The following is a 21,717-nucleotide window of genomic DNA, read 5'->3' on the forward strand; positions in this document are numbered from 1 at the left end:
ACGCTGACCCTGGGCGTCCGGAGCCTGTACTCCGCAACGGGAGGGGCCACAGCAGTGAGAGTCCCGCGTACCGCAAAAAAAAAAAAAAAAAAAAAAATTTGGATCAAGAGCCCAGAGTTCGGGTGAGGGAATCATAGGATACCTCTTTCTCCAGGATATCAAGGAAGACAGAGGAAGAGAAGTTTAGCAAAAATGTACACAATTTTTGAGTTGAAGGGCAGAGAGGTGAGTTTGCATGATAATATGTTTTCTTTAAGGAACAGGTGGTTGAGACGTACACTGAAAGTAAGAGAATTAACATGAAGCAGTGCCTGGAGAGCAGAGGTAAAATCTTGGCGGGTGTTAGAAGAGAAAGTTCTCTGAAGAGAAAGACTACTAAGCTCCAGCCTCAGGGAGACCAGAGTGACTGATTTGGAGAGTTTTGCTTAACAAAATCAGTAGTTGGGGAGCAGGAGTAGCTTGTTGAGGAGAGAACTACAGAAGGACAAAGACAAGGTGACAGAAATATTTAAAACATTTGGTGAGAGTACAATTGAATTAACTGACTGGATCCCGGCTGAGTGGGAAAGTAAGGCAAAGTCAAGAGGGTGGAGAGGTGGAGGGCCAGGAAGGCCTTGATGAGTTTGAAGAAAAGTTTAGAAACGAAGGGACAGAAAATAATCTATTAGACATCTGTCTCTTTTTAGAAGTTCAGGTAGAGTGTGATTTATTTGGGCACCCCTTACTCTCTGAAGTTTCTCCCGTCTCCAGGAACCATGATATCAAAAAATTAGTGTTTATAATTATGGCTTCCTGAGATACACCTTTGTGATTTCCATTTTGTATTAACTATCTGAAATGACCCCAATATTTCATAATAACTATAAATGGAAATTAACTTTTAAAATTGTGTAAAAATAAAAAAATTTAAATATTTATATAAATATATATACCCCAGTAATAAAAAATGACCCTAGGATTCTATTTATATTTTATGACTCTTACAGCACTGTCAAAGGCACTTTTAACATATCTTTTAATTGTAGAGTACCGCAAGAGTCTTGGGGATTATATTTTCCTTAAACACAATAGAAGACAAAATATTTTAAATTCCAATCAGGAAAAAAAAGTTAGAGAAAGATAAGTTTGTATAATAAAAGAATAATAATTCCTTTTAATCCCAGCATTCTGTTTTGAAGACTTACATTTCTTCATCTCTTTCAGAGAATATTGAGTACTTAAATTCCATCCTTCTCATGGCAAAGCAATGCTGGCAATGTTCAGACCTGCCTTTGTAACCATAAAGTAGAGTAACAACTCCAAACGGGTTTTTTTCTTTTTATGTTTGTCAACAGCCTTTTCAAGCATTGGTTATCTTTCAGCCGGCTATTCAAGTCCCTCTATGAGTGAAAACATAAGAACAAGAATGATAAAATGGCATTACCAACCTAGGGAGGCTTATTTCCACTTCCTCTTCCTGCATCTCAGAGAACCACTGCAGGATTTGATGAGCAGTAATTAGCTTTTCCATTTCTTCTATGTTCACATCTTCTGCAGGAAGTATGATAATTAAACTAAACTCATCACCTTTGTAAGGTAATTCTAAAACCTGGTAGTTCATGGAGGACTCAGAAAAATAACCTGGAACAGAGAAAATAAAATATTAATATACTTGGCAATTCCCAAAATAGTGCTTTAGAGTGTGATTTTTTCATATTACCATATTTTGTTCTCAGAAGAGTCTTCATCATCGGAATTTTGACTGCTGCACCATATTTCTGAGTGAAATTCATCAGCCTTGTGTCTTCTTTTCTAAATTTCTGTTTCCAATCCCCCTTGAAATAAATAGCGTTCACCAAAACAAGCCGAGTCAGAGGGCCAAATTCTTCCCCTGAAAATATGTCTTTAATTTTTCCTGTGAAAGGAATAGAGGAAGAGGTGGGAAGAAATATGCAATAGTTATTCAAGGAACTGCTTTAAATAGAATTAAAACAAAAATTTATTTTGCTAATCAGTTAAAAACAGGGTGCTTTATCATTTAAACTTGGCAATTTTGAGAACAAAGGGGAGCTTTATTAAGTATTTCACTTAGAAACAGGTACAAACAGGATTTCACTAGGAAACAGGAGGTACAGGATTGCCTTAGGCAAATTTGGACAGACCTAGTAATGGCCTCTCTTTAGTGAGATTATTTGTATAAATTGTTTTTCAGACAGAAAGAACAAAAACTAAGTATCTCTTCCTGCATATTTGTTGGTAATTTAAAAACTTTATTTCGAGGTTCTTCAGCAGGTCAATCAGAATTAATACGTTAATGGTTCACTCAAATTCTCCACTCTTGCAGCTGCAGCCACTGACCATTGGGAGAGGACAAGAATAGGGTTGCTAGTATGATTTTCCTCTTCTAAAAAACCAGTCTCCTGGACTTCCCTGGTGGTGCAGTGGTTAAGAATCTGCCTGCCAATGCAGGGGACACGGGTTTGAGCCCTGGTCCGGGAAGAGCCCACATGCCACGGAGCAACTAAGCCTGTGCACCACAACTACTGAGCCTGCACTCTAGAGCCCGCCAGCCACAACTACTGAGCCTGTGTGCCATGACTACTGAAGCCTGAGCGCCTAGAGCCGGTTCCCCCACAGCAAGAGAAGCCACCACAATGAGAAGACCGCACACCGCAAGGAAGAGTAGCCACCGCTCGCCGCAACTAGGGAAAGCCCGTGCATAGCAACGAAGACCCAACGCAGCCAGAAATAAATTAATTAATTAATTTTAAAAAAATAAAAAAAATAAAAATAAAAACCAGTCTCCTATTTCTATGTCCAATGAGTATTTCCAAGCTGTGAGTCAACAGCATGATCAGGTGCCATGGAGCTGTCTAGGGATGTGTATCATTGTGTATCCCAATAATAGGACTTTCCTGTGAACACTGCTCACAGCACCCATCTCATATTTTCAACTTATGCTTCCCCATAGGAAGCTCCCCATGAAAAATACAGTGGCGTCTTACACATCACAGTTTTTTGTAACAGAACGAATGAACAAAGAAGCAAGCTACTATTAATTGAGGACCTGATATATGCTGTTCACTTCACATACATTTTTTTTAACCTTCCAATAATCCTGAAATGTTTTAATAGTATCCTCATTTTAAATGGAGCATAGTTTAGAACTTGTCAGAATTTGAACTCAGATCTGTATGAGTTTAATCTTGTGTTCTACTATGTCACTCAGTAGCGCCTTTGGAATTTTTGCCAGCTTACAGTTAAAGTTTAGATTACAACTTTATGACAGAACTATCAATATTTATTATGAAACATTAACACATCCAACTAACATGAGTTAATTATTTACAGTATATGTGGGAAAGAAGGCATCTGAGATGGACAGATCTAAGTTTTACCTGGCCAAAGATATTATTCCTGCTACCATACTTAAAAATCCTATACTTAAACAAAAATTATTATTAAAATTCTTCCATCAGGAATTCTACAAATAGGTGTCTCTCTCAAACAAAAAATAATAATCTGTATACCTTTGAAAGCAGCTTACAATTTCTCTTTGCTTTACAATTTAGTATTAATTTGAATAACAGGAAAGCAAAATAGGAGGTTTGATCCCTCTGAACCATAATTTAATAGGAAAATATTCAACCATTCTTTACTTTAAGATATTAAAAACCATGAATACAATGGCAAATAATGACTTTATGAAAATGGGAAACTTTACCATCTGTTTTGCTTTCTACCCAGGTACTTATTGTCTCTGCACAAGCTTTTGCATTCTGAAAATCCACCAGTTTTATGGCACTCTGAAAAAATTCCTTGTTGCCATGGAGATACTGTTCTTTCACAGTGAATCCTTCTTGAAGGTAGAGGGCATTGGCAAGATTAAATGTAAATTCTTGTTTTTTCTCTGAGATGGCAGAGAAAAATGACTTCAGCACAGAAAATTCTTCTCCTAAAAAATAATTATAATGCATACCGACATATTGAACAACATAAAAACAACAGTTTCTCAGCTTTGCTTCTACACGCTCTGATTCATATCACCATTTTTTGCACCCTTAGGTATAAGTAACGATCCTTTCTAAGTTAGTATAAATATTTTAAGCATTTATCTCCTGTGGAATATGCATTTTGCAGAGAAATCAGCTCTCACACAGGAAAAAAAATGTCCATGTAAATTTGAAGTTTGTCAAAAACAAGAATATGCATTTAAACAGGCTGAAGGAAACTCTCTCTTTATAATCAAATCTAGCTCATTCTTAGTTGTTGGAAAGGTATCTTTAGAATCTCATTCTTTGCATAACATGCAATATTTATGAAAGAGGAATACTAATGAATGCTGATGGGGGCTAAGACAGTGATGAGCAATCCTCTTCACTACTACTTTTATTTCACCTTAAGAAAGAATTGCTCTCTTATGAGCAACTGTGCCTGTCCAAGTTTTGAAATTTATGAGGTACCCCTATAATTATCTCTGGAGATGCGTAAGAATCAAAATTACCTATTTCTTCAGGTTCATGAATCTATATACTTTGGCTGTCTTTGTGAACAATAAAAATCTTTAACCATTCCAACTATAACCACTAGCCAAATGAGTCTGTCAGAGTCAGCTACGAATCACTGTTGGCCCATTACTTATTTATCACTGGGTCATTCTGACCACCATGTTTTCAGGAAGCTGTATGTGCCGTGAGAGAATTCAGCTCTGATCGTTACTCAGTGGCTTCCTATTTATTACCAGAGGGCACCGATATTTTTCATTCCCTTCTGGCTTAATTCTGCAACTCAATTGCTGAATCTGGGAACTGTATTTCAAATCCAAGGTTACTTCAGAGCCTTTGTTTATTTTGAGTTAAATACTGAAAATACCACTTTCATAACTTAAAAGTTGATTGCACGCAATTAATCTCTATTGAAGAAAACACAAATGGTTCATCATCGGGAGATGTCCATTGAATAAAGAGGGGAAAGAAAGACTGAGAGGAACTTGCTATGAGGTGTCTATTGGAAATAAGGTGTGTAAACCTTTTATCAGAGAACTAGCAGCCCATAGGGCATCTTTGTGCCAATAAGAACTCATGCCCTCACTGAGTGGCGGTGGTAGGCTGCATGCCCATATCTTGTCCAGCTGAGTGGAGACTACATTTCAGTCCCCACTTGCCTCCTTGTCCTGGTGCTCTTGTGCAGAGACAACCTACATAACCATAGAGCAGGCTTGGAAGGTATATTGTATCATATTTCAAACTCCACGATTCTCCATTTGTGGGGATATAGACACAGACATAAACAATTTTAGATACAAAAACTTACTTCCATATGATTGGATATGAAGAATATCAATAATTCTTTACAACCCTGGAATTCCTTACATAAGGAAGAATGTTAATCTATTTTACTTGTTTATACAATGATTTCCGATGCAATCATTTCTTGCTATTGGAAGCTGAGAGCCTACAAAGAAGATTTCCTGAGGAAAGGCACAGAGCTTCTCCAAAAGAATTGAGTAAGGTCAGAAATAAAGTGGCAGAATTTGAAACCAATTTTCAGAAGTTTGTAATTTATGAACATCTTTAAAGGAATGGGGAAAAAAGGAGAGGGGGAGAAAAAAATAGTTCCAACTCATTTGTCAGAGTAAATAAATTTATGTCATGTACTTAAGGTCTAAGACTGTTTGACAAACAGTCAGCTGCCCTTTGATAAATCACTGGACTCAGAAGTCAATGAAAAAATGTCACCAATAGCACAAGTTTGGAGAATATAAAGTTATCTGCCTTATACATTTGATTTAATTTACAGATTAATAGTTTCTTTTAGCACAGATCGAAAAGAGTACATATCCATGGCTCCTAGTAAGCAATGAGAATAAGTTTATTTCATTTCCTAAAATAGAGCCATGAAAAACCTACCAGTCATGGAGTGAATGTGACTTTTGGTTTGGTTGTACCAGACCTCCAAAAAATGTTCTAAAATTTAGTACATGTTTACTTCTCCTGCTATTAAAAGCCCAAAGACCAACCGTGTGTACAATGTGAGAGATCCAAAGATGAAAACAAAGGCAGTCATAGAATTATAGATTATTTTAGCTGAAAGGTCCAGATAAATCATCTAATCCAAACTCCTCTTTTTATAATGAGGAATCTAAAATCCAGAGAGATAAGATAACTTGAAAGGTGCCCAATCACAAGGTCATTTGTATGCTTAACTGAGACAGGAGTGCATGCTCTTCTCTTTCTATAACTCTCTTGGAATAAAGAAGCACCTTTAAGTTACTCTTCGATTAATAAGCAGCATCATTAGAGGCAAAGCAAAATGGAGTATTATCAGATGCTCAGTAAACTGGAGAAGGTAAATTCTGAGCAGATGCTTTGGCAATGGGGAAAGAAGGATAAGTGAGGATACTGAGAGCTCCAGTGGGGGTAGGATGCTAGGAGTTGTATGCCCATCTGAAGAAAAAGCAGCTTAGGTGTGAAACAGGTTGGTAGCCGGAAAAGTAAGATATAGTCTGACTGAACAGATAGCACCGTTTGACAATCAGAGTGAACTGAACGCAGGGCCAGGACCAAGATGGGTCAATGAGACACTCATTTTGACATAAAATTTAAGGAGATGCCAACAAATTCAGTAATCAAGATAAATAATATTTTACTGCAATAAATTTTAAAATCAATATTAACACAAAGAAATCCATGATGAACAAAATATAAAAATTTTAAATAAATAAAGACAGGCTCATTGTTACTGATTTTTCTTTTTGTCTTGGGTTCCAATATGGCTCTGCTAGGCACTACCTTCTGATCTGTCACACCCTTTGTTCTACCCTTAACATCATTTTGCTTTTCTTTCTTTTCATCTTCCTGCACGTTTTCTCTCTGTTCCCCTCCTTAACTCTGTGTCTTCTTTTTCTTTATTTCTTAATTTTCCCTTCCTTTTTTATTTTCCAGAGGTTAATATTTATATTTTCTCCCTTTTTGGTTGGTCTTCTTTTCTTTTTGTACTTATCCTCCATCTGTGCTTCTTTCTCCCTCCCTTAACAAAGTAAAATAGAAAGCAAGTTTGGTAGATTTTGTTACGTGTGTTAAAAGGTTGATGTTTAATTGTTCATATACACTCTTTCAAAGAAAACCTTAAAATGTTCATTATTGGTCTTGTGACCTATAACCCTCAGTGAATCGTTTTTAGAATTAGTTCTGGGCAAGTTACTCAACCTTTCTCTGACTTGGTATCCTCATCCGTATAGCAGGGTTATGTCTGCTTCACAGAGGAACTGTGAGGATTAAATGAGATAAGCATATAAAACAGTGACTGGTACACTATATATATATATGTTTGATAATGTCATCATTATTATTACTATGATTATTATTATATTCACAATCCAGAGTTGTTAAGACTCCCATGTTCCTCTATAAGATGGATTCATTTAAAGTAATTTAAATTTCAGAGGCTCTAATTTTGCTAGTTTATCGTGGAATCAACTTTACATATCTTCATAAATGTTCTATTACTTTCCAAAGCAGTATCATGTGATATAAATGTGTCTGGGACTGTGTAGTGGGATTTGCTGAAATTAATACAGACAATGAAGACTAGATTTGCAACACAGTGGCTTCGTTTTACATTATCCACAAAGGAAAACTCTTGCAATTAACTTCACTATCACCAACTTCTTTTCTACATAAAATTGCCTTTATTTAAAACAAAGCAAATAAAACCTTGTAAATAGTTTATTCAGAAAAACAATTTCCTAAAAATAACTACTTTGTGCTAAGGCAAACATACTGAAATTGGTTACAGTTACAGTGACTAAATGTCCAAATCAAAAATCTGGAAGTCACCTCTGATGTTTCAGACACAGTATCTGACAGTGATATAAACATTTTAAACTAAAATGGAAATTGGAAGCACAGGATAGCCAGGGAGATGGACAACTACCCCCTGAAATGGGATACCAGCACTAAAGTATCGACACAGTATCTCAGATAGGCCTTTGGGACGCTAGAAAACAACTACTCACATGCAATGGGTTACATAAATGCTTCTTTTTTAAAATTTTCTTTAAAAACTATTAAATAAGCTTTTAAAATATATAAATGAATGCTTTTTTTTGGTCTCACTTAAGTGAAAAGGTTAAATTCTAATTAAAAACTAATTTTTAAAAGCTTACACAATAATAGGAGATGCACACAAAGATTTCTGGGTGAGGGTACTCACTGAAGCATTTTTATAAGAGAAGTATTGGATATTACCTAATGAAGAAGGGTTAGGTGAGTATGCAATAATGTTTTCATCAGAGGCAAGAAGATGCAGCAATTAAAAACCACATTCTGGGGCTTCCCTGGTGGCGCAGTGGTTGCGCGTCCGCCTGCCGATGCAGGGGAACCGGGTTCGCGCCCCGGTCTGGGAGGATCCCACATGCCGCGGAGCGGCTGGGCCCGTGAGCCATGGCCGCTGAGCCTGCGCGTCCGGAGCCTGTGCTCCGCAACGGGAGAGGCCATATGAAAAAGTGATCAGAACACAGTAAGTGCTAGTAGAAGAATGTGTATACATATATATGGGTGTATATCTACTCATACACATACACATGTGCACACACAACAGATCTCACTTAAAACTGGCTAAAACAGGCTAGAATAAAATATACAGACATAGTCACAATTTTCATGTGTACAGAATTAATTTTTTAATAAATTATTTTGGTAATATTTTCATTAAGAAACAATTATAATTATTTACATTGACAATTATTTGCATTTAAAATTCTCCATTTTATTATAATTTCATACTTTTCATAACTTTTTATATTTATTAAAGTTCTATGACCCTGAGCTCCTCTGATAGTTTAAAAATAAATTTGGCCAGATCTTATCCAGTATAAATAATCATATGTAAGAATCTCACCAGTTGAGGTTTCTTGAAATTTTAAACTTTGTCTTATCTGCTGTTGTGTTATTCCTTTTGCTCCCAGTTGTACCATTCCAAGGGCCAGAGTTGTTCCAAAAGGGGAAATTATGATGTTGTTCTTATGGGATAAACAAACAGCTTGATAAAGATCCACTGCAAATTCAGTACTTCTTTGAGCCAAGGGGCTTGAGGGTTGACTTCCAGAAAAAGTCAATAGGAGACTCCACAACAAGATCTTATCCATTTTGACCTCTGTGCATTGGTTAATTCAAAACTTGTTAGTTTTCAAAATAATCAGAGTTTACCATAGTAAGCTCAATAGAAAGATTTCTATTAGAACTTTCTGTCTTATTAGAACAAACTGCCACAAGAAGATTCTAATGTCAATTTTCAGACTAAGCATCTTCTATTAGGAGAAATAGGCCATGTGCTAATAGCATTTTTAATATGCATTTAAGAAGCAGTACAGATGTATTGCAGTTTTTTTTAATTAAAGGAGAAATTATAATGCTGGAATATTATCAATAGCAATACTATCTCTGAATAGCTATGTGATAGTTTTTTGCATCTTTTCCATGGTTTTAAATGGGATACTTGCAACTCTGATATCAAGGGAAATTTCTGTTCAGACTACTCTAAAATAGTTTAAAGAACAAAAGGAGAAATGGAATAAAAACCGAACACACTCCAGTGTGGTTTTGAACCTATAATATTAGGAAATTCAAGAATTCTAAATCAGTTGAGTAATCTGGCTAACTTCTTACAGCAACAAGTCTCACACTTTATGGAATGGTGAAATAACCTCCAAACCCACCTCGTACTTTTTCAAAGAGAGGTTTTAAAAACTCAGAAAAAAATCATAAAGAAACAAAATTACAATCAAATATAAATGGTACAATAACAAGAAATGAAGACAGCAATTTTTTAAAAATCAAAGAATAATTTGACAAATAAATTAACAAATATAAGAAAGCTGCGACTGAAAACTGTAACCAGTTCACAACACTAATGACACCGTATTAAACTGCTCTCCACTAAAACTCCAGGAAATTCAACCATCTCATTACATCTGGAGCAGAAAGAGTTTTACAATATTACTGCAGACTCAGTAGAATACTGACTCTGAAGTATTTTAAATTTTAAGTACTTTAAATGAATAAATTTTAAATAAAATTTCAAAGTATTTAAAATTTTAGTAACACTAGTTTTACCTTACAAATAATACATTTTAGTCACTTTCAATAACTCCTACTAGTTTAATAGGTTACTAGGAAGTAACCCTTTATTGGACGTAAATATGAAAACCTCCGGAATAACGTTTTGTTAGCCTTAAAGAAATGAAGAACTATATTTCTAGTGTGTTTTGCAGATTATTAGGAAGGCTTCCATGACCCCTAAATGGCTAAGAATCACTATTATACATAAAGATTACTAACAGTCAATTATTTTCCAAAACTAAGTTGTAGAGTCATTATCTAGATATTTCCATTTCTTTTCTAATATGTGTAGTTAAACTTAGATATACAATTTACAAAGAAAAAACCCTCAAAACACAATCCAAAGCAATTGTTAGAAAATAATGTGTTGATAAACTGCAAATATAAATATATGCTATCAAGCAAATGTCTTATTGAAGATTAAATTACTACATAAGGTTGTGAGTGGTAGTGCAACAATAGTAAATGTAAAAGTGTAAAAGATGTTTTACATGCAAAATAAATTTCTGAGTATCATTTTCTAATATATTCAATATCTCAGATTTCTGACCAAAATATCAGTTTGTAGATGCAAAAGTAGTCAAAATGTTATCAAAAATTTTAAGTCATCAAGTGGCAATTCATTTGGCCCATTTTTAAGGACTTGGTTTATGTTAGAATAATAAGCAATATTATGAAGGATGTAATTTTTCCCTAGTAGTAGAATCTGGGAGTTGCCCTATCATTATTAACAGTCTTAATAATTAAAAGGTATATTCTTTGAGCATCCATTTCTCCCAGGAAATTTTTAGGCCCTTAATAAACTACAAGCTCATGCAAAAAAATTGTTTTAAAATTTCACTTACCTCATTGGGTTTTGGATTGTGTCTCATCAGAAAACACAAAGTACTGGTGAACTAAGCAACCTGATGAATAGTCTTATAAGAATTTGACCTTCAAATTTGTAGTGAAAATTTAAGGAAACTTAATCTTTTAAGGAAAATAAAAGTAATGTGTTAATCTGATACATTTAAATAATACCTGCACCAAAGTGAATTGAAATGCCATTCCCTTACTCTATTAAACACTTATGGTCAATGTTGTTGCATACATACTTCATTCAAACACTACTTAATTTCAAGGTACTCACCCAAAATTGGCTTCTGATTACTCACTGTAATGTTACAGCTAAAATGTGCCTGCTGGGAAACACTAGTACATGGAACACCTGATCAGTCAAGGCCAACTCTACTTATCTTGAACATTGCTCGATTAATTCCTCTAAAACCAAAGCAGGTGTTCACAACATTTGTACAGAAGGACTAACATGACCAGGTTAATGATCAATTATGAAATATGCAAGAATTGAGGGAGAAAACAATAGAATTTTAAAAAATCATTAAGTTTGAATTATTATTTCATCCATTATTTCACTTCTCTTATAAGCAGAAACAGAATGTGGAAGAATGTGCCAGTGGTTGTAAATCTGCTAGTAATTAGTTCTTTTTGTTTTTTACAGAACTCCCATATCAGATTACCAATGTATTCCATCATAAATATTTCAGAATGCCTATAAGAAAAAGAATAAAGTTAAATCAAGTCCAAACTGCAGAGACAAATTACTGCTGCGTTTATAGAGTTCTCAACAATTCATCAAATTATACAATAGTCAGAGGATATTCCTGGGGATACAAGGCCCATTTGAATCCTTAGGAAACAGAGAGAATATTGAAGAAATATAGTCTTTATGTTGAGCAAAAACACCAGATTAAGATTATTGACTTACCAAATTATCAGGATAATATCAAGATATTAATAAATATGAATAATTTGATAATAAACATTGGTGTTACTTGTACATGCTTTTAAAATTCTACATGATTTTCTCTACAAACAGGTTATTAATAAAAAATGGATGTATAATTGAATGGGTTTTGATCTCTTTTTTCTAGTTCAAATCAATCACCTCAGGGACTTACCTGGTGATGCAGTGGTTAAGAATCTGCCTGCCAATGCAGGGGACACAGGTTTGAGCCCCGGTCCGGGAAGGTCCCACATGCTGCAGAGCAACAAAGCCCGTGCGTCACAACTACTGAGCCTGCGCTCTAGAGCCTACAAGCCACAACTACTGAGCCTGCGTGCCACAACTACTGAAGCCTGTGCACCTAGAGCCCCTGCTCCACAATGAGAAGCCACTGCAATGAGAAGCCCAACACAGCCAAAAATAAATAAATTTTAAAAAAATACTATAAAAAAATTCACCTCAATGACAATCAGATATTAAACACATTGTGTTATTCATCAGAGGCCTCTGAGAAGAGAAAGGGAAAATTTGGTCCAGTTTCAATTAAACAAATATTCACTATTGATCACTAAATGTAATATTATTTCTGATAAATTTATGAGAAATAAAATTAATGTAGATACCTTTAAAAAAATTCATTAAAAAAAAACTATTGCAAGGACCCTGTTAACCTCTTTCAGTGTCCTAACAGGGCTATAGCTCAGGCCACAGAAGCCTGATGTCATAGGCCATAATCTCTTAATTTACTAAAATTCTTAATTTCCCATCTAGGCATCTCTAAATGTTTTCTAAATCTTGGGTTATATTCTAGTATTACTTACTCTAACATAAGCAAACTCTATTCCAGCTTCAACTTAACGCTGTTGGAGATAATCTTCCAAACACAGAATTATACAACACGAGAACATTATCATTCCTCTTGTTCTACTCGGCAATCCATAAATAAGTCTGAATGCCTAAGGCTATCATTCAATCAACGCTCTTCTACCCATGCAGTGACACCAGCAAATATCCATCACAAGTACCCTTGGCTTCCAAATTATTATGTCTGTACATTACTCAGATCATAATGTGACTTACCCAGGGAAAGGCCATTACTCTTCCTTCCAATGACAGAGACAGACACTCTGTCTTAGTAAGTTCACTTAATGAAGTTGTTTGGTAAGAACCTCATGTTATAGCAGTTCCAGCAGAAGGTATACTTTCCTGTCTCTTGGGTAGTAAAAAGCAATGGCCATGAATTTCTCCTCCCTGGTTTAAGCTCTTTTAACTGACAATAAAGATACCATGATTGTCCAAAAAATATTGCTGCAAACCTTTTAAATATTTTCACAAATCTGTTTTCTCTATAACTCTATTTGCTCCTAGATCATCAAGAAAAAAACATTCATTAGTGAGAGCCAAAGCATCCTGCTATAAATCCTGCTATAAAGTGATAATACCATCACTACCGCCACTGTAAAAAATACACTTGAATGTGTATAAAAATAATAGCAAGGGGTTGCAGCTTCAATCTCATTATCTTTCTTAGCGTTTTATAGTTTTTTTTTAAGTAAAAATGTATTTAATTCCAAACTAAAAACATATAAGCAAGTGCTCTCATTTGTAAAGGACATAAAAGTTAATTCTTCCATCTGAGTATGGATTAATTTCAGGCATTCTTTCCTTTGTCAGTTTGCTCTATATATTTTGACTGATAAGAGGAAAATGTTCTGTAAAGAGAACAGGCTAAATTATATTTAGTGTAAGTCTACACAGTGCAAACAAAGTAGCCTATTAAAAATTATGGCACATCCTATTTTGCCATTTTTCCACTGCAGAAAAATGACTCTTAAATAATTGAACCTAAATGTTAATTTCAGAAACAGCTTATAAAGTCTTCAGTTCTATTAACATTTGATAGGTGAGACCCTGCTACCTGCCTGGCACAATTAGATGCTGTAAGATATAAAAGAGTTAAGACATAATAACTAAACATCTTTTTATTTTTTCCTTTTGTGAGTGTTTTTGTTCCACATTATTAGAAACAGTAACATTAAAAGAGACTTTCATACCCTTAAAAGTTCTATTCTCATTAAATATAGAGAATAGACAGCTCTATTAATGAGCTGTCTGAGACAGCTCCTCTTAATTCCTTTTACAAAACAGGCCCTGAAGTTAACTAAGAATGAATTAGGGTCACACACACCATAGTGCCATGCACATGTAGTAGGCCACAGAGAGAAGTTCTGTCTACATGAACCAAGCTATTTCAGAACAATCACTTCAAACAGAGTCATCTCCAGGGCTAAAAAAATATAAAATAGGTCTAGTAAAAGAATTTCCAAATTATAACAGAAAAAACTAGAAGGCTCATTCAATCTTTACTTTAAAACCATTGCATTTTATGTGCCTTCACCCCAGAAAGCTGATGGCAGGAGAAGTGTATTCTATTTATATGTGTATACCTGATGTCTAAAACAGTCCCTTGCATATGCCTTCAATAACTGGTGGGATAGATGGATGGATGGATGCAGAAAAGGGCCTTCACGAAGTATTTGGTATTTAACATCTTAATATTCCTTTAAATTTCTGGAAATAAGGCTCAAATTTCACTCCACTGTACTGTCACCAATCTATGATTCATGAATCATATGCTCTCAGTTTGAAATGATGGATTGTCCAATCAAACCTGCCAACTAATCCAAGAATTCTCTGCAATATCCCTGTGAGAGTTATTCAGTCTCTGCTTTGACATCTCAAGGAACCCTTTGGACTAAGGCAAAATTTTTCATTTTTTAAAAATAATTTACTTTAAATACCTTAAAGTTACAGAAAAGTTGCTGATATAATACAAAGAACTACCATCTCCGTCTCTCCTTCTCTCTGTTTCTTCAGTTGTTAACATCTCACCACATATGTGTGTTCTATCTATATACCTAATCTCTTTTTCCCTCCCTCTCTCTTTTTCCTTTTATATATATATATATATATATATATATATATATAGTGTGTGTAGATAAATATGTGGTGTGTTTGTTGTGTACATAAATATATATAAACATTATAATTAGTATTTTTTGAATCATTTGAGAGCAAGATGCAATCACAATTTTCAATCACTCCTAAACATTTCATTCTATCTATCTATCTACCTAAAATCATGAGTTCACACTGATATGTGTAATCCCAATCCCAAATCTCAGGGTTGTTTCTAGTGTTCTCCCTTTCAAACTTTATAAATACCTTCTATAACAGTGAGATACTCGGCTCTCATTATCCTCTATATATTTACTAATTTATTCATTTATTTACTCAATATTTATTTGTACAATATAACCAATCTCCCAACTATGCTGGTCATCTCCACTCACTCCTCTGCCTTCCCACCCACTAATTCCCCCTCCCATGGACGCCTCCCATACTCTTGGGTCCAGTAAGCTTAGTTCTGCTGGGTCTTCTCTCAGCTCCTCCTACTTCCTTTCCTAGCTGTACAGTGGGCCTGCTGCCAACAATTCTGTACCAAGATGAGAAGCGAAGATGGGAAGGAAAGGGAAAATAAGAAACCTTTTCAAGTTCAACAGGGATTAGGAAGAAATTCTAGAATCTGCCTTCTTAGCATTGTGCCCGTCAGTTCTACTCTCTTTCTTCACTGCAGCTTTGAAATATTTGAGGATAGTTTGTATCTCCCATGAATTCTATTTCTTAAGCCAGACCTCCCCATTTCTTTATTTGTTCCTCTAGAATATGGTTTCCAGGACCATTACTGCTCTGACAACATTCTCCAACATTTGTTGAGATTGATTCTTCCAAATATCTTTCTCCTACATCTTTCCCATATGTGATTGTCATTCAATGAGAAGGAGAAGGAATATTCATAGAACTCAACAACGTCTGACTCAGGATTCACTTAAATGTAGATGAAATAGGCAACTGTCTTCTGAAAATCTTTCTTCTGCCACCCTCTCTACCAAGCTAAAGCATTTACTCCACCGATGCTGAAAATTCTACAGTTAGAGTTCATTCCACTGACTTTATACTAATAAGAAATGTGTGAACAGAATAGTGAAAGGTGAAAACCATGGCCTTTGGAGTAAAACAGATCTAAGCTCCAGTCCCAACTCTGCCATCAATAATTGGGCGCTTTCCTAATGTATCAAAATCTCAGATTTTAACCTTAAAATAGATATATCTTATACAATTATTGTGAGGTTTAAATATGATAAACTTTTGCAGTAACTGGACAGAGGAGACTGTAGACCCTTACATATTGTCAATTCCTTTACTTGTGTGTGTTACTGCAAAATTCTTAAAAAACAAATATTTTTTTTTTTGCGTTACGCGCGGGCCTCTCACTGTTGTGGCCTCTCCCGTTGCGGAGCACAGGCTCCGGACGTGCAGGCTCAGCAGCCATGGTTCACGGGCCCAGCCGCTCCGCGGCATGTGGGATCTTCCCGGACCGGGGCACGAACCCTTGTCCCCCGCACCGGCAGGCGGACTCTCAACCACTGCGCCACCAGGGAAGCCCAAAAACAAATATTTTTAAAGGAGTCTTTAAAATACAAAAAAAACACTAAAGTTATGTGAATGAATTGATTAATGATTCCTCCAGGACACATTAGCTAAAGTACCATAAGAATACTGGTTGCCTAGTAGATAATATTTATAAAGAAAAATGGATCAAAAACGTGATGTGTTTCAGAACCAAACAGTCCCTACTTGACCTTACACATAAAATGAAGCTTTTACACAGCCCCAGTGCCCTATTTTTCCCCCAAGGCTATTCCCTCTTTGGTGTGCCATGCCTCTCAATTTTAGAGTATAGTATAACAAAGTATAGAAGTAGAACATATGCAGTAATTTCTTAAGAAGTACATAGAAGGATAAATATAAGTCATTAAAAATTAATAGTAATAGCTGCTATCGACAAGGTTTAATTGCATTATCAGAATTATTTTTTAAAAACCTAGAAAGTGTATATAAGTCTGAATGCTTTTCTAAGTCAAGTTTATATAGATATTCACTGTGTCAGTACATATTTAATTTCAATGCAAATTGATTTTACAATGAAAACTGACCAAAAATATTTATCTATAGGAGCAACAAGAAGTGTGACTGGTTAGAACACTTTGTTCTGGAGTTGTACATTTTTTATATAAAAACACTTGAGAATAGATAATACCAATTGCTATTGTCCCCCTCTTTAGTCATATTTTTCTATTTAAAATGCAGAGAAAGTGAAAGGTGATGGATAAAAGCAGCACTAAAACATTGTTTCAAAATGAAGCTTCCTGAAGTTCAAATATAAAGTAAAAGAAAGGAGCAATATTTTTGATTCCATTTTTTTTTGCATTTTATATACATACTTTATGTGACCATGAAATATTTATTTTTCTTTCAATTATAATGGCTTCTTATTCCTTTTTATCTTTACATCACTACTTGTGTCTTGACATAATTGCCTGGCTCTTTGTTCACGATCCAGAATTTCTTTGGGGAATAGGCTTTTCTCATCAAATACTGCTTTCAATGCTACAAAATGATGAAGAAAATGACATATAAATTATACTTGGCAAAAGATCCAATTAAATGAAATAGTGGGGAGAAATTTTCAAATTTCACTTCTCAAAATGTGGATGTTCTTAAAACCAAGAGTGCTCTGGGAAATTTTCCTCTTAAGCGTCTGCTATCCCATTTAGTCCTGTTTAAATTTAAAAGTTAAATTTTAACAGAGTTTGTCCTATTAATGTATTTATAACATGATAGAGATCTACCATTTAACAGGAGAAGTCTAAAGAAGCTTGTGTTTTCCATTTTTGTTTTTTAATCTACTTAACAGCTATCAAGGCCTCATAAAAAGCAAAGAACAAATTATTCTGTATTGAAATAAGACAATTAAAAGCATCAAAACACAGTTTGTCTGCATGACTAAACAAGTACATCTGCAATCACATCCTTATAAGACAGTTTGACCTGCAGGGATCTGTGGCTTCAGAAGAAGAAGAGCCAAATTATCCCCATGAATGGTTATATGTGCATCAGTGAGAAGTGGGAGGAAACTGTGCCATGCATTCAAAAAAATAATTTTGGCCTTTTGCTAAATTTTGTCATTTCAACAAATGTTTATTGAAAATATATTACGTACTGTGCTCAGGCATAATGGGGCACAAATATTACTAAGTCACAGGCTTCCTTCCAACTGGTAGAAAGCGGGAGCAGTAGCCAAATAACCAAAATTTCATCTGTAATATGATACCATTCTAAGAGAATATGAGCAATGTAAATTATGTGGTTAAACATATAAAGAGTTTATAACAATATGCAGAGATCAGAGAAAAAGCTTTAAGAATCAGATGCTATTTGAGATAGATCTTGAAGCCCAGAGAGGATTTTCATTGATAATGAGGACTATGGAGATGAGGAAGGGTTTGCAAGGGGGAAAGGAAATGTCAACTAGAAGGAACAAAGTAAATACAAGTATGGAGAAACAGAGCTACTCTTCAGGTAACTCTGAGTAATTCAGTACAATTTAACATAAAGGAGAGGAAAGCAGAATGAGATTGGAGCTGGACTGAGGGGCACTTTAAATACCAAGCCGAGAATTATGAAACAAAGAAACTACATGAACATTGAATAACCTCACAGTATAGAGGCATCTTTCTATATCTGGATTAAAAAAAAACAACAAAACTCCACTTCTCATACAAGCGTAACTATAAAAGTCAGTATCTTGCCCCCTTTGCTCTTGGATATTATACAAGAAAAACCAAGAAAATGAGGGGAAGTAACTCCGCGAACAAATTCCACGTTCAGCAAAACCCAAAGGTAGATGTAACCTGCAGCCTACAGAACATGAAGAAGGGTAGCCAAACAGCTGAGATTGGGCAGAAGTTACACAAGATAAATCGATCCGCCTGGAGAGTATAAGAAGGGCAGCAGCAGCTGCAGCATTTCAGAAAGTGCTGGCAAAGAGACGCTCACTAAAGATGAGGGGCTCACCCTGCGGTCCAAATGCTGTAACTTTCATTTATATCTACGGATGCTACACGGGGTGAAGAAGGCTGGGAGCAAAAGCTCTCCCCAACCTCATTTGGTTCAGCGAAACATATGAGGCAGGACTATATAAAGAATCACACCCACGAGCCATTTTCTGCTAAAAGCAGTCCGCCTCTGTAGGTTGTAAAACTTGAAGGCCACACTGCTCCCATGTCCCAGGCAGGCTCTCACCCAGGGACCTGCTACAAATGTCAAGTCTGAGAAAACCAAATTCATTAAAGATAATTGATTAAAAGGGTAAATTTTTAAAACTGGCATAGCATGGACATAAATGTATTACAAGCAAAATTAAAAACTAAACAAAATGAATTTTAAAAAGAGCAGCAAAACTAATCAATACATAGATCACCACCAGGAACATGTTGCCATTGGACAAATATTGTTACTAAGCATTTTGCCACAAATTAAATTTTAAAACTTGAAAACGCTCCTGTCTCTATGAAAGAAGATCACAGAGCAAAAGTCCCTTTATCTCAGGGACGAGATGAAGACACAATGGGAAGTGACGAAATGTCAGCAGGCAGAGCTCAGGAAAAAAATATCACAAGTGAGAATAGACTGCATGGTAACACAATGGGAAGCGTAGAGTGTATGAGTGAGAAAAACAAATAAGATGAAAATTAAAAACAGAACAAATTAGAGGGATATGATAGATATTGGGGAAAAAAAGACCCAACAAATACATAAATGGGCTGAGTCCTTAAGAAAGAAAAATTAAGCAGAAATATTTTAAAGTGTCATGTAATAAAACTTTCCTCAAATAAGAGACAACCTGGCATATATAAAAAGGACATACTGTTAATTACCTCTTTAATGGCCCTATCTGCAAATAGAGTCACATTATACGATGCTGTGGGGTTAGGAATTTGGGGAAACACAGTTCAGCCCATAGCATGTATTTTGGAACTTTTAAATGACCAGTGAAGCTGCAGGAGCTTCAGACTTGCTTCTGCATATTTGGTAACTCAGTTCCAAACACAATCACAGTTTTATTAATGTGTCTTCACTTTTCCAAAATCCTGATCCCTTTATTTCTTGGTAAATTTGGTATTTCTTGGTATAATTTATGTCTTGTATAGCTTAGAGATAGCCAATCTTTGTTATTGGCCTGAGACAAGTTTTAAAATTTGTGGCAAAGATGGAGTTTGGCGATATCTCTAGTGGAAAGAAGGAGTTGGAGGCAAAAAGGATATAAATAAAAGACCTAACTTTTCTTGCTCTGGGGAAAAAAAAGGATATAACTTGTGCCAGGAATAACAGAAGAGTCAAAAACAAGGCATATCCTACTAAAGTTACTAGACTTTAAAGATAAAGGCAGAATCATTTGGCAGCCAAGCAAAATGATCAAGTCACTCAAAAGAAGAGAAATATATGTATTGCATTTGATATATTCATAGTAATGATCAATACCAGTAGACAGTAAAGAGAGCAACTCCCACAAGATAAGTAAGGAAAGAATATGTGAGGTACGAATACTATAAACACCCAAACTGCCCATCAAATCTGAAAATTTCCAATAGTTTCAACATGCAGGGAGTTCATGGACTATTGTTCCCAAGAGTCCTTTTTGAGGAAATTACTACAACATAAACTGAGAAATGACTGAGGAAAAGATTTGGTGGTGAGCACCAAATATATTTTAACGTAGAAGTGAGATTAAAACAACATAAAGTTTAGGATGACAAATTAGAAGGCAAATGCCACATGCCTGACAACGTAGAAATGATACAATTAACAAAAACTGGGAAAGTAAGAAAGAAGTTTCATTCATGATAGATCAGTAACAGCTGAGAGACAAAGGACTTAAACCAACAAGTCAAGTAATAGCCATATAAGCAAATTTAACAAAACAAAAGCAGAAAGAAAAATCATATTATTGAGCAAAATTGTGTGGTGGAAGAGGGGGAGGGGAATGAAGAAACATGTTCACTTATCATCAGTCAGCATAGATTTAATTGTTACCGCCCTAGAAAAATAAAGGGTGACAACAATTATAATTATATGAATCTATAAGTATAAAGGTACTACCAGAACAAACATATAACACCCACCCCCCCCTCAAATAAAAATGAAGAAAAAGATTACAGGTCCAGTGAAAACTTCAAAAAATATATAAACAGTAAATAGCAGAAAAGAGTATGAGAAATACAAAACCAAACTGTCTAATAAACAACAAACTTAAATGTGCTCAATTTCATGATTTTTAAAAATGGATTTTTTTAGTTGGATCGAAGGCAAAAACCCGATTCACATCTAAAATAAAATGATTCCAAAAATTTGAAATAAAAGGATGGGAAAAGTATACCAGGCAAATCAAAATCAAAAGAAAGCAGGGATCAAAATCTAAAATCATACATGCATGAAGAAACCCTCAAAGGATACACAGACACTCGCAGTAGTGGTTGCCAGAAATAGGTGATAGTGGGAACTGGACAGATCAGCATCATGGAAGGGAGGTAGACTTCTCACTGAATAATTTTTTATATGTTCTAATATTTGATCAGTGTGAATATATGCTATTTTTCATATAAGAAAGTATATGAAAAACAGCATATTCTGTTTTTTAATAAGACAGAAATGCAACCTGGACCTACCTCATAAGCAAAGTTACAAATGAAAACCCTTTTCACTGGCCTAATACCAGGGATAATTTATTTTTCTGAGTTAAAAAACAAATGATAAAAAATTCATATGCAATTCATATGCAAGGGTAGATACCTGTTTCCTGGGCCTGAAGCTTACAATTTAGGGGGCTTTCTTTAAGAAAATGAACATAAAATTACAAATACAAAATTATTC

General features: G+C 35.1%; 2 protein-coding genes across 3 annotated transcripts in view; both read right to left on the reverse strand.

The window, feature by feature from the left end:
* SERPINI2 (serpin family I member 2) overlaps positions 1-15,653 on the reverse strand; it is a 39,255-nt gene extending 23,602 nt beyond the window's left edge. The window contains exons 1-5 of one of the 2 annotated variants that reach the window (XM_007114710.1): positions 15,630-15,653; positions 8,881-9,133; positions 3,704-3,934; positions 1,700-1,894; positions 1,428-1,620 (exon numbers count right to left, since the gene is read on the reverse strand). In XM_007114710.1, the coding sequence (XP_007114772.1) occupies positions 1,428-1,620; positions 1,700-1,894; positions 3,704-3,934; positions 8,881-9,133; positions 15,630-15,653 (896 nt within the window). Of the gene's footprint in view, positions 1-1,427; positions 1,621-1,699; positions 1,895-3,703; positions 3,935-8,880; positions 9,170-15,629 lie in introns of those variants that run through there. The other variant, XM_028482626.1, reaches the window with a different exon arrangement.
* Positions 15,654-17,125: 1,472 nt separating this feature from the next.
* WDR49 (WD repeat domain 49) overlaps positions 17,126-21,717 on the reverse strand; it is a 149,361-nt gene continuing 144,769 nt past the window's right edge. Inside the window, 2 exon segments of the mRNA XM_024124198.3 lie at positions 17,126-17,153; positions 17,274-17,394. Of these exon segments, the coding sequence (XP_023979966.2) occupies positions 17,126-17,153; positions 17,274-17,394 (149 nt within the window).

The sequence above is a fragment of the Physeter macrocephalus genome, chromosome 1 (assembly GCF_002837175.3).
Source record: "Physeter macrocephalus isolate SW-GA chromosome 1, ASM283717v5, whole genome shotgun sequence".
Taxonomy (NCBI): Eukaryota; Metazoa; Chordata; class Mammalia; order Artiodactyla; family Physeteridae; genus Physeter; species Physeter macrocephalus.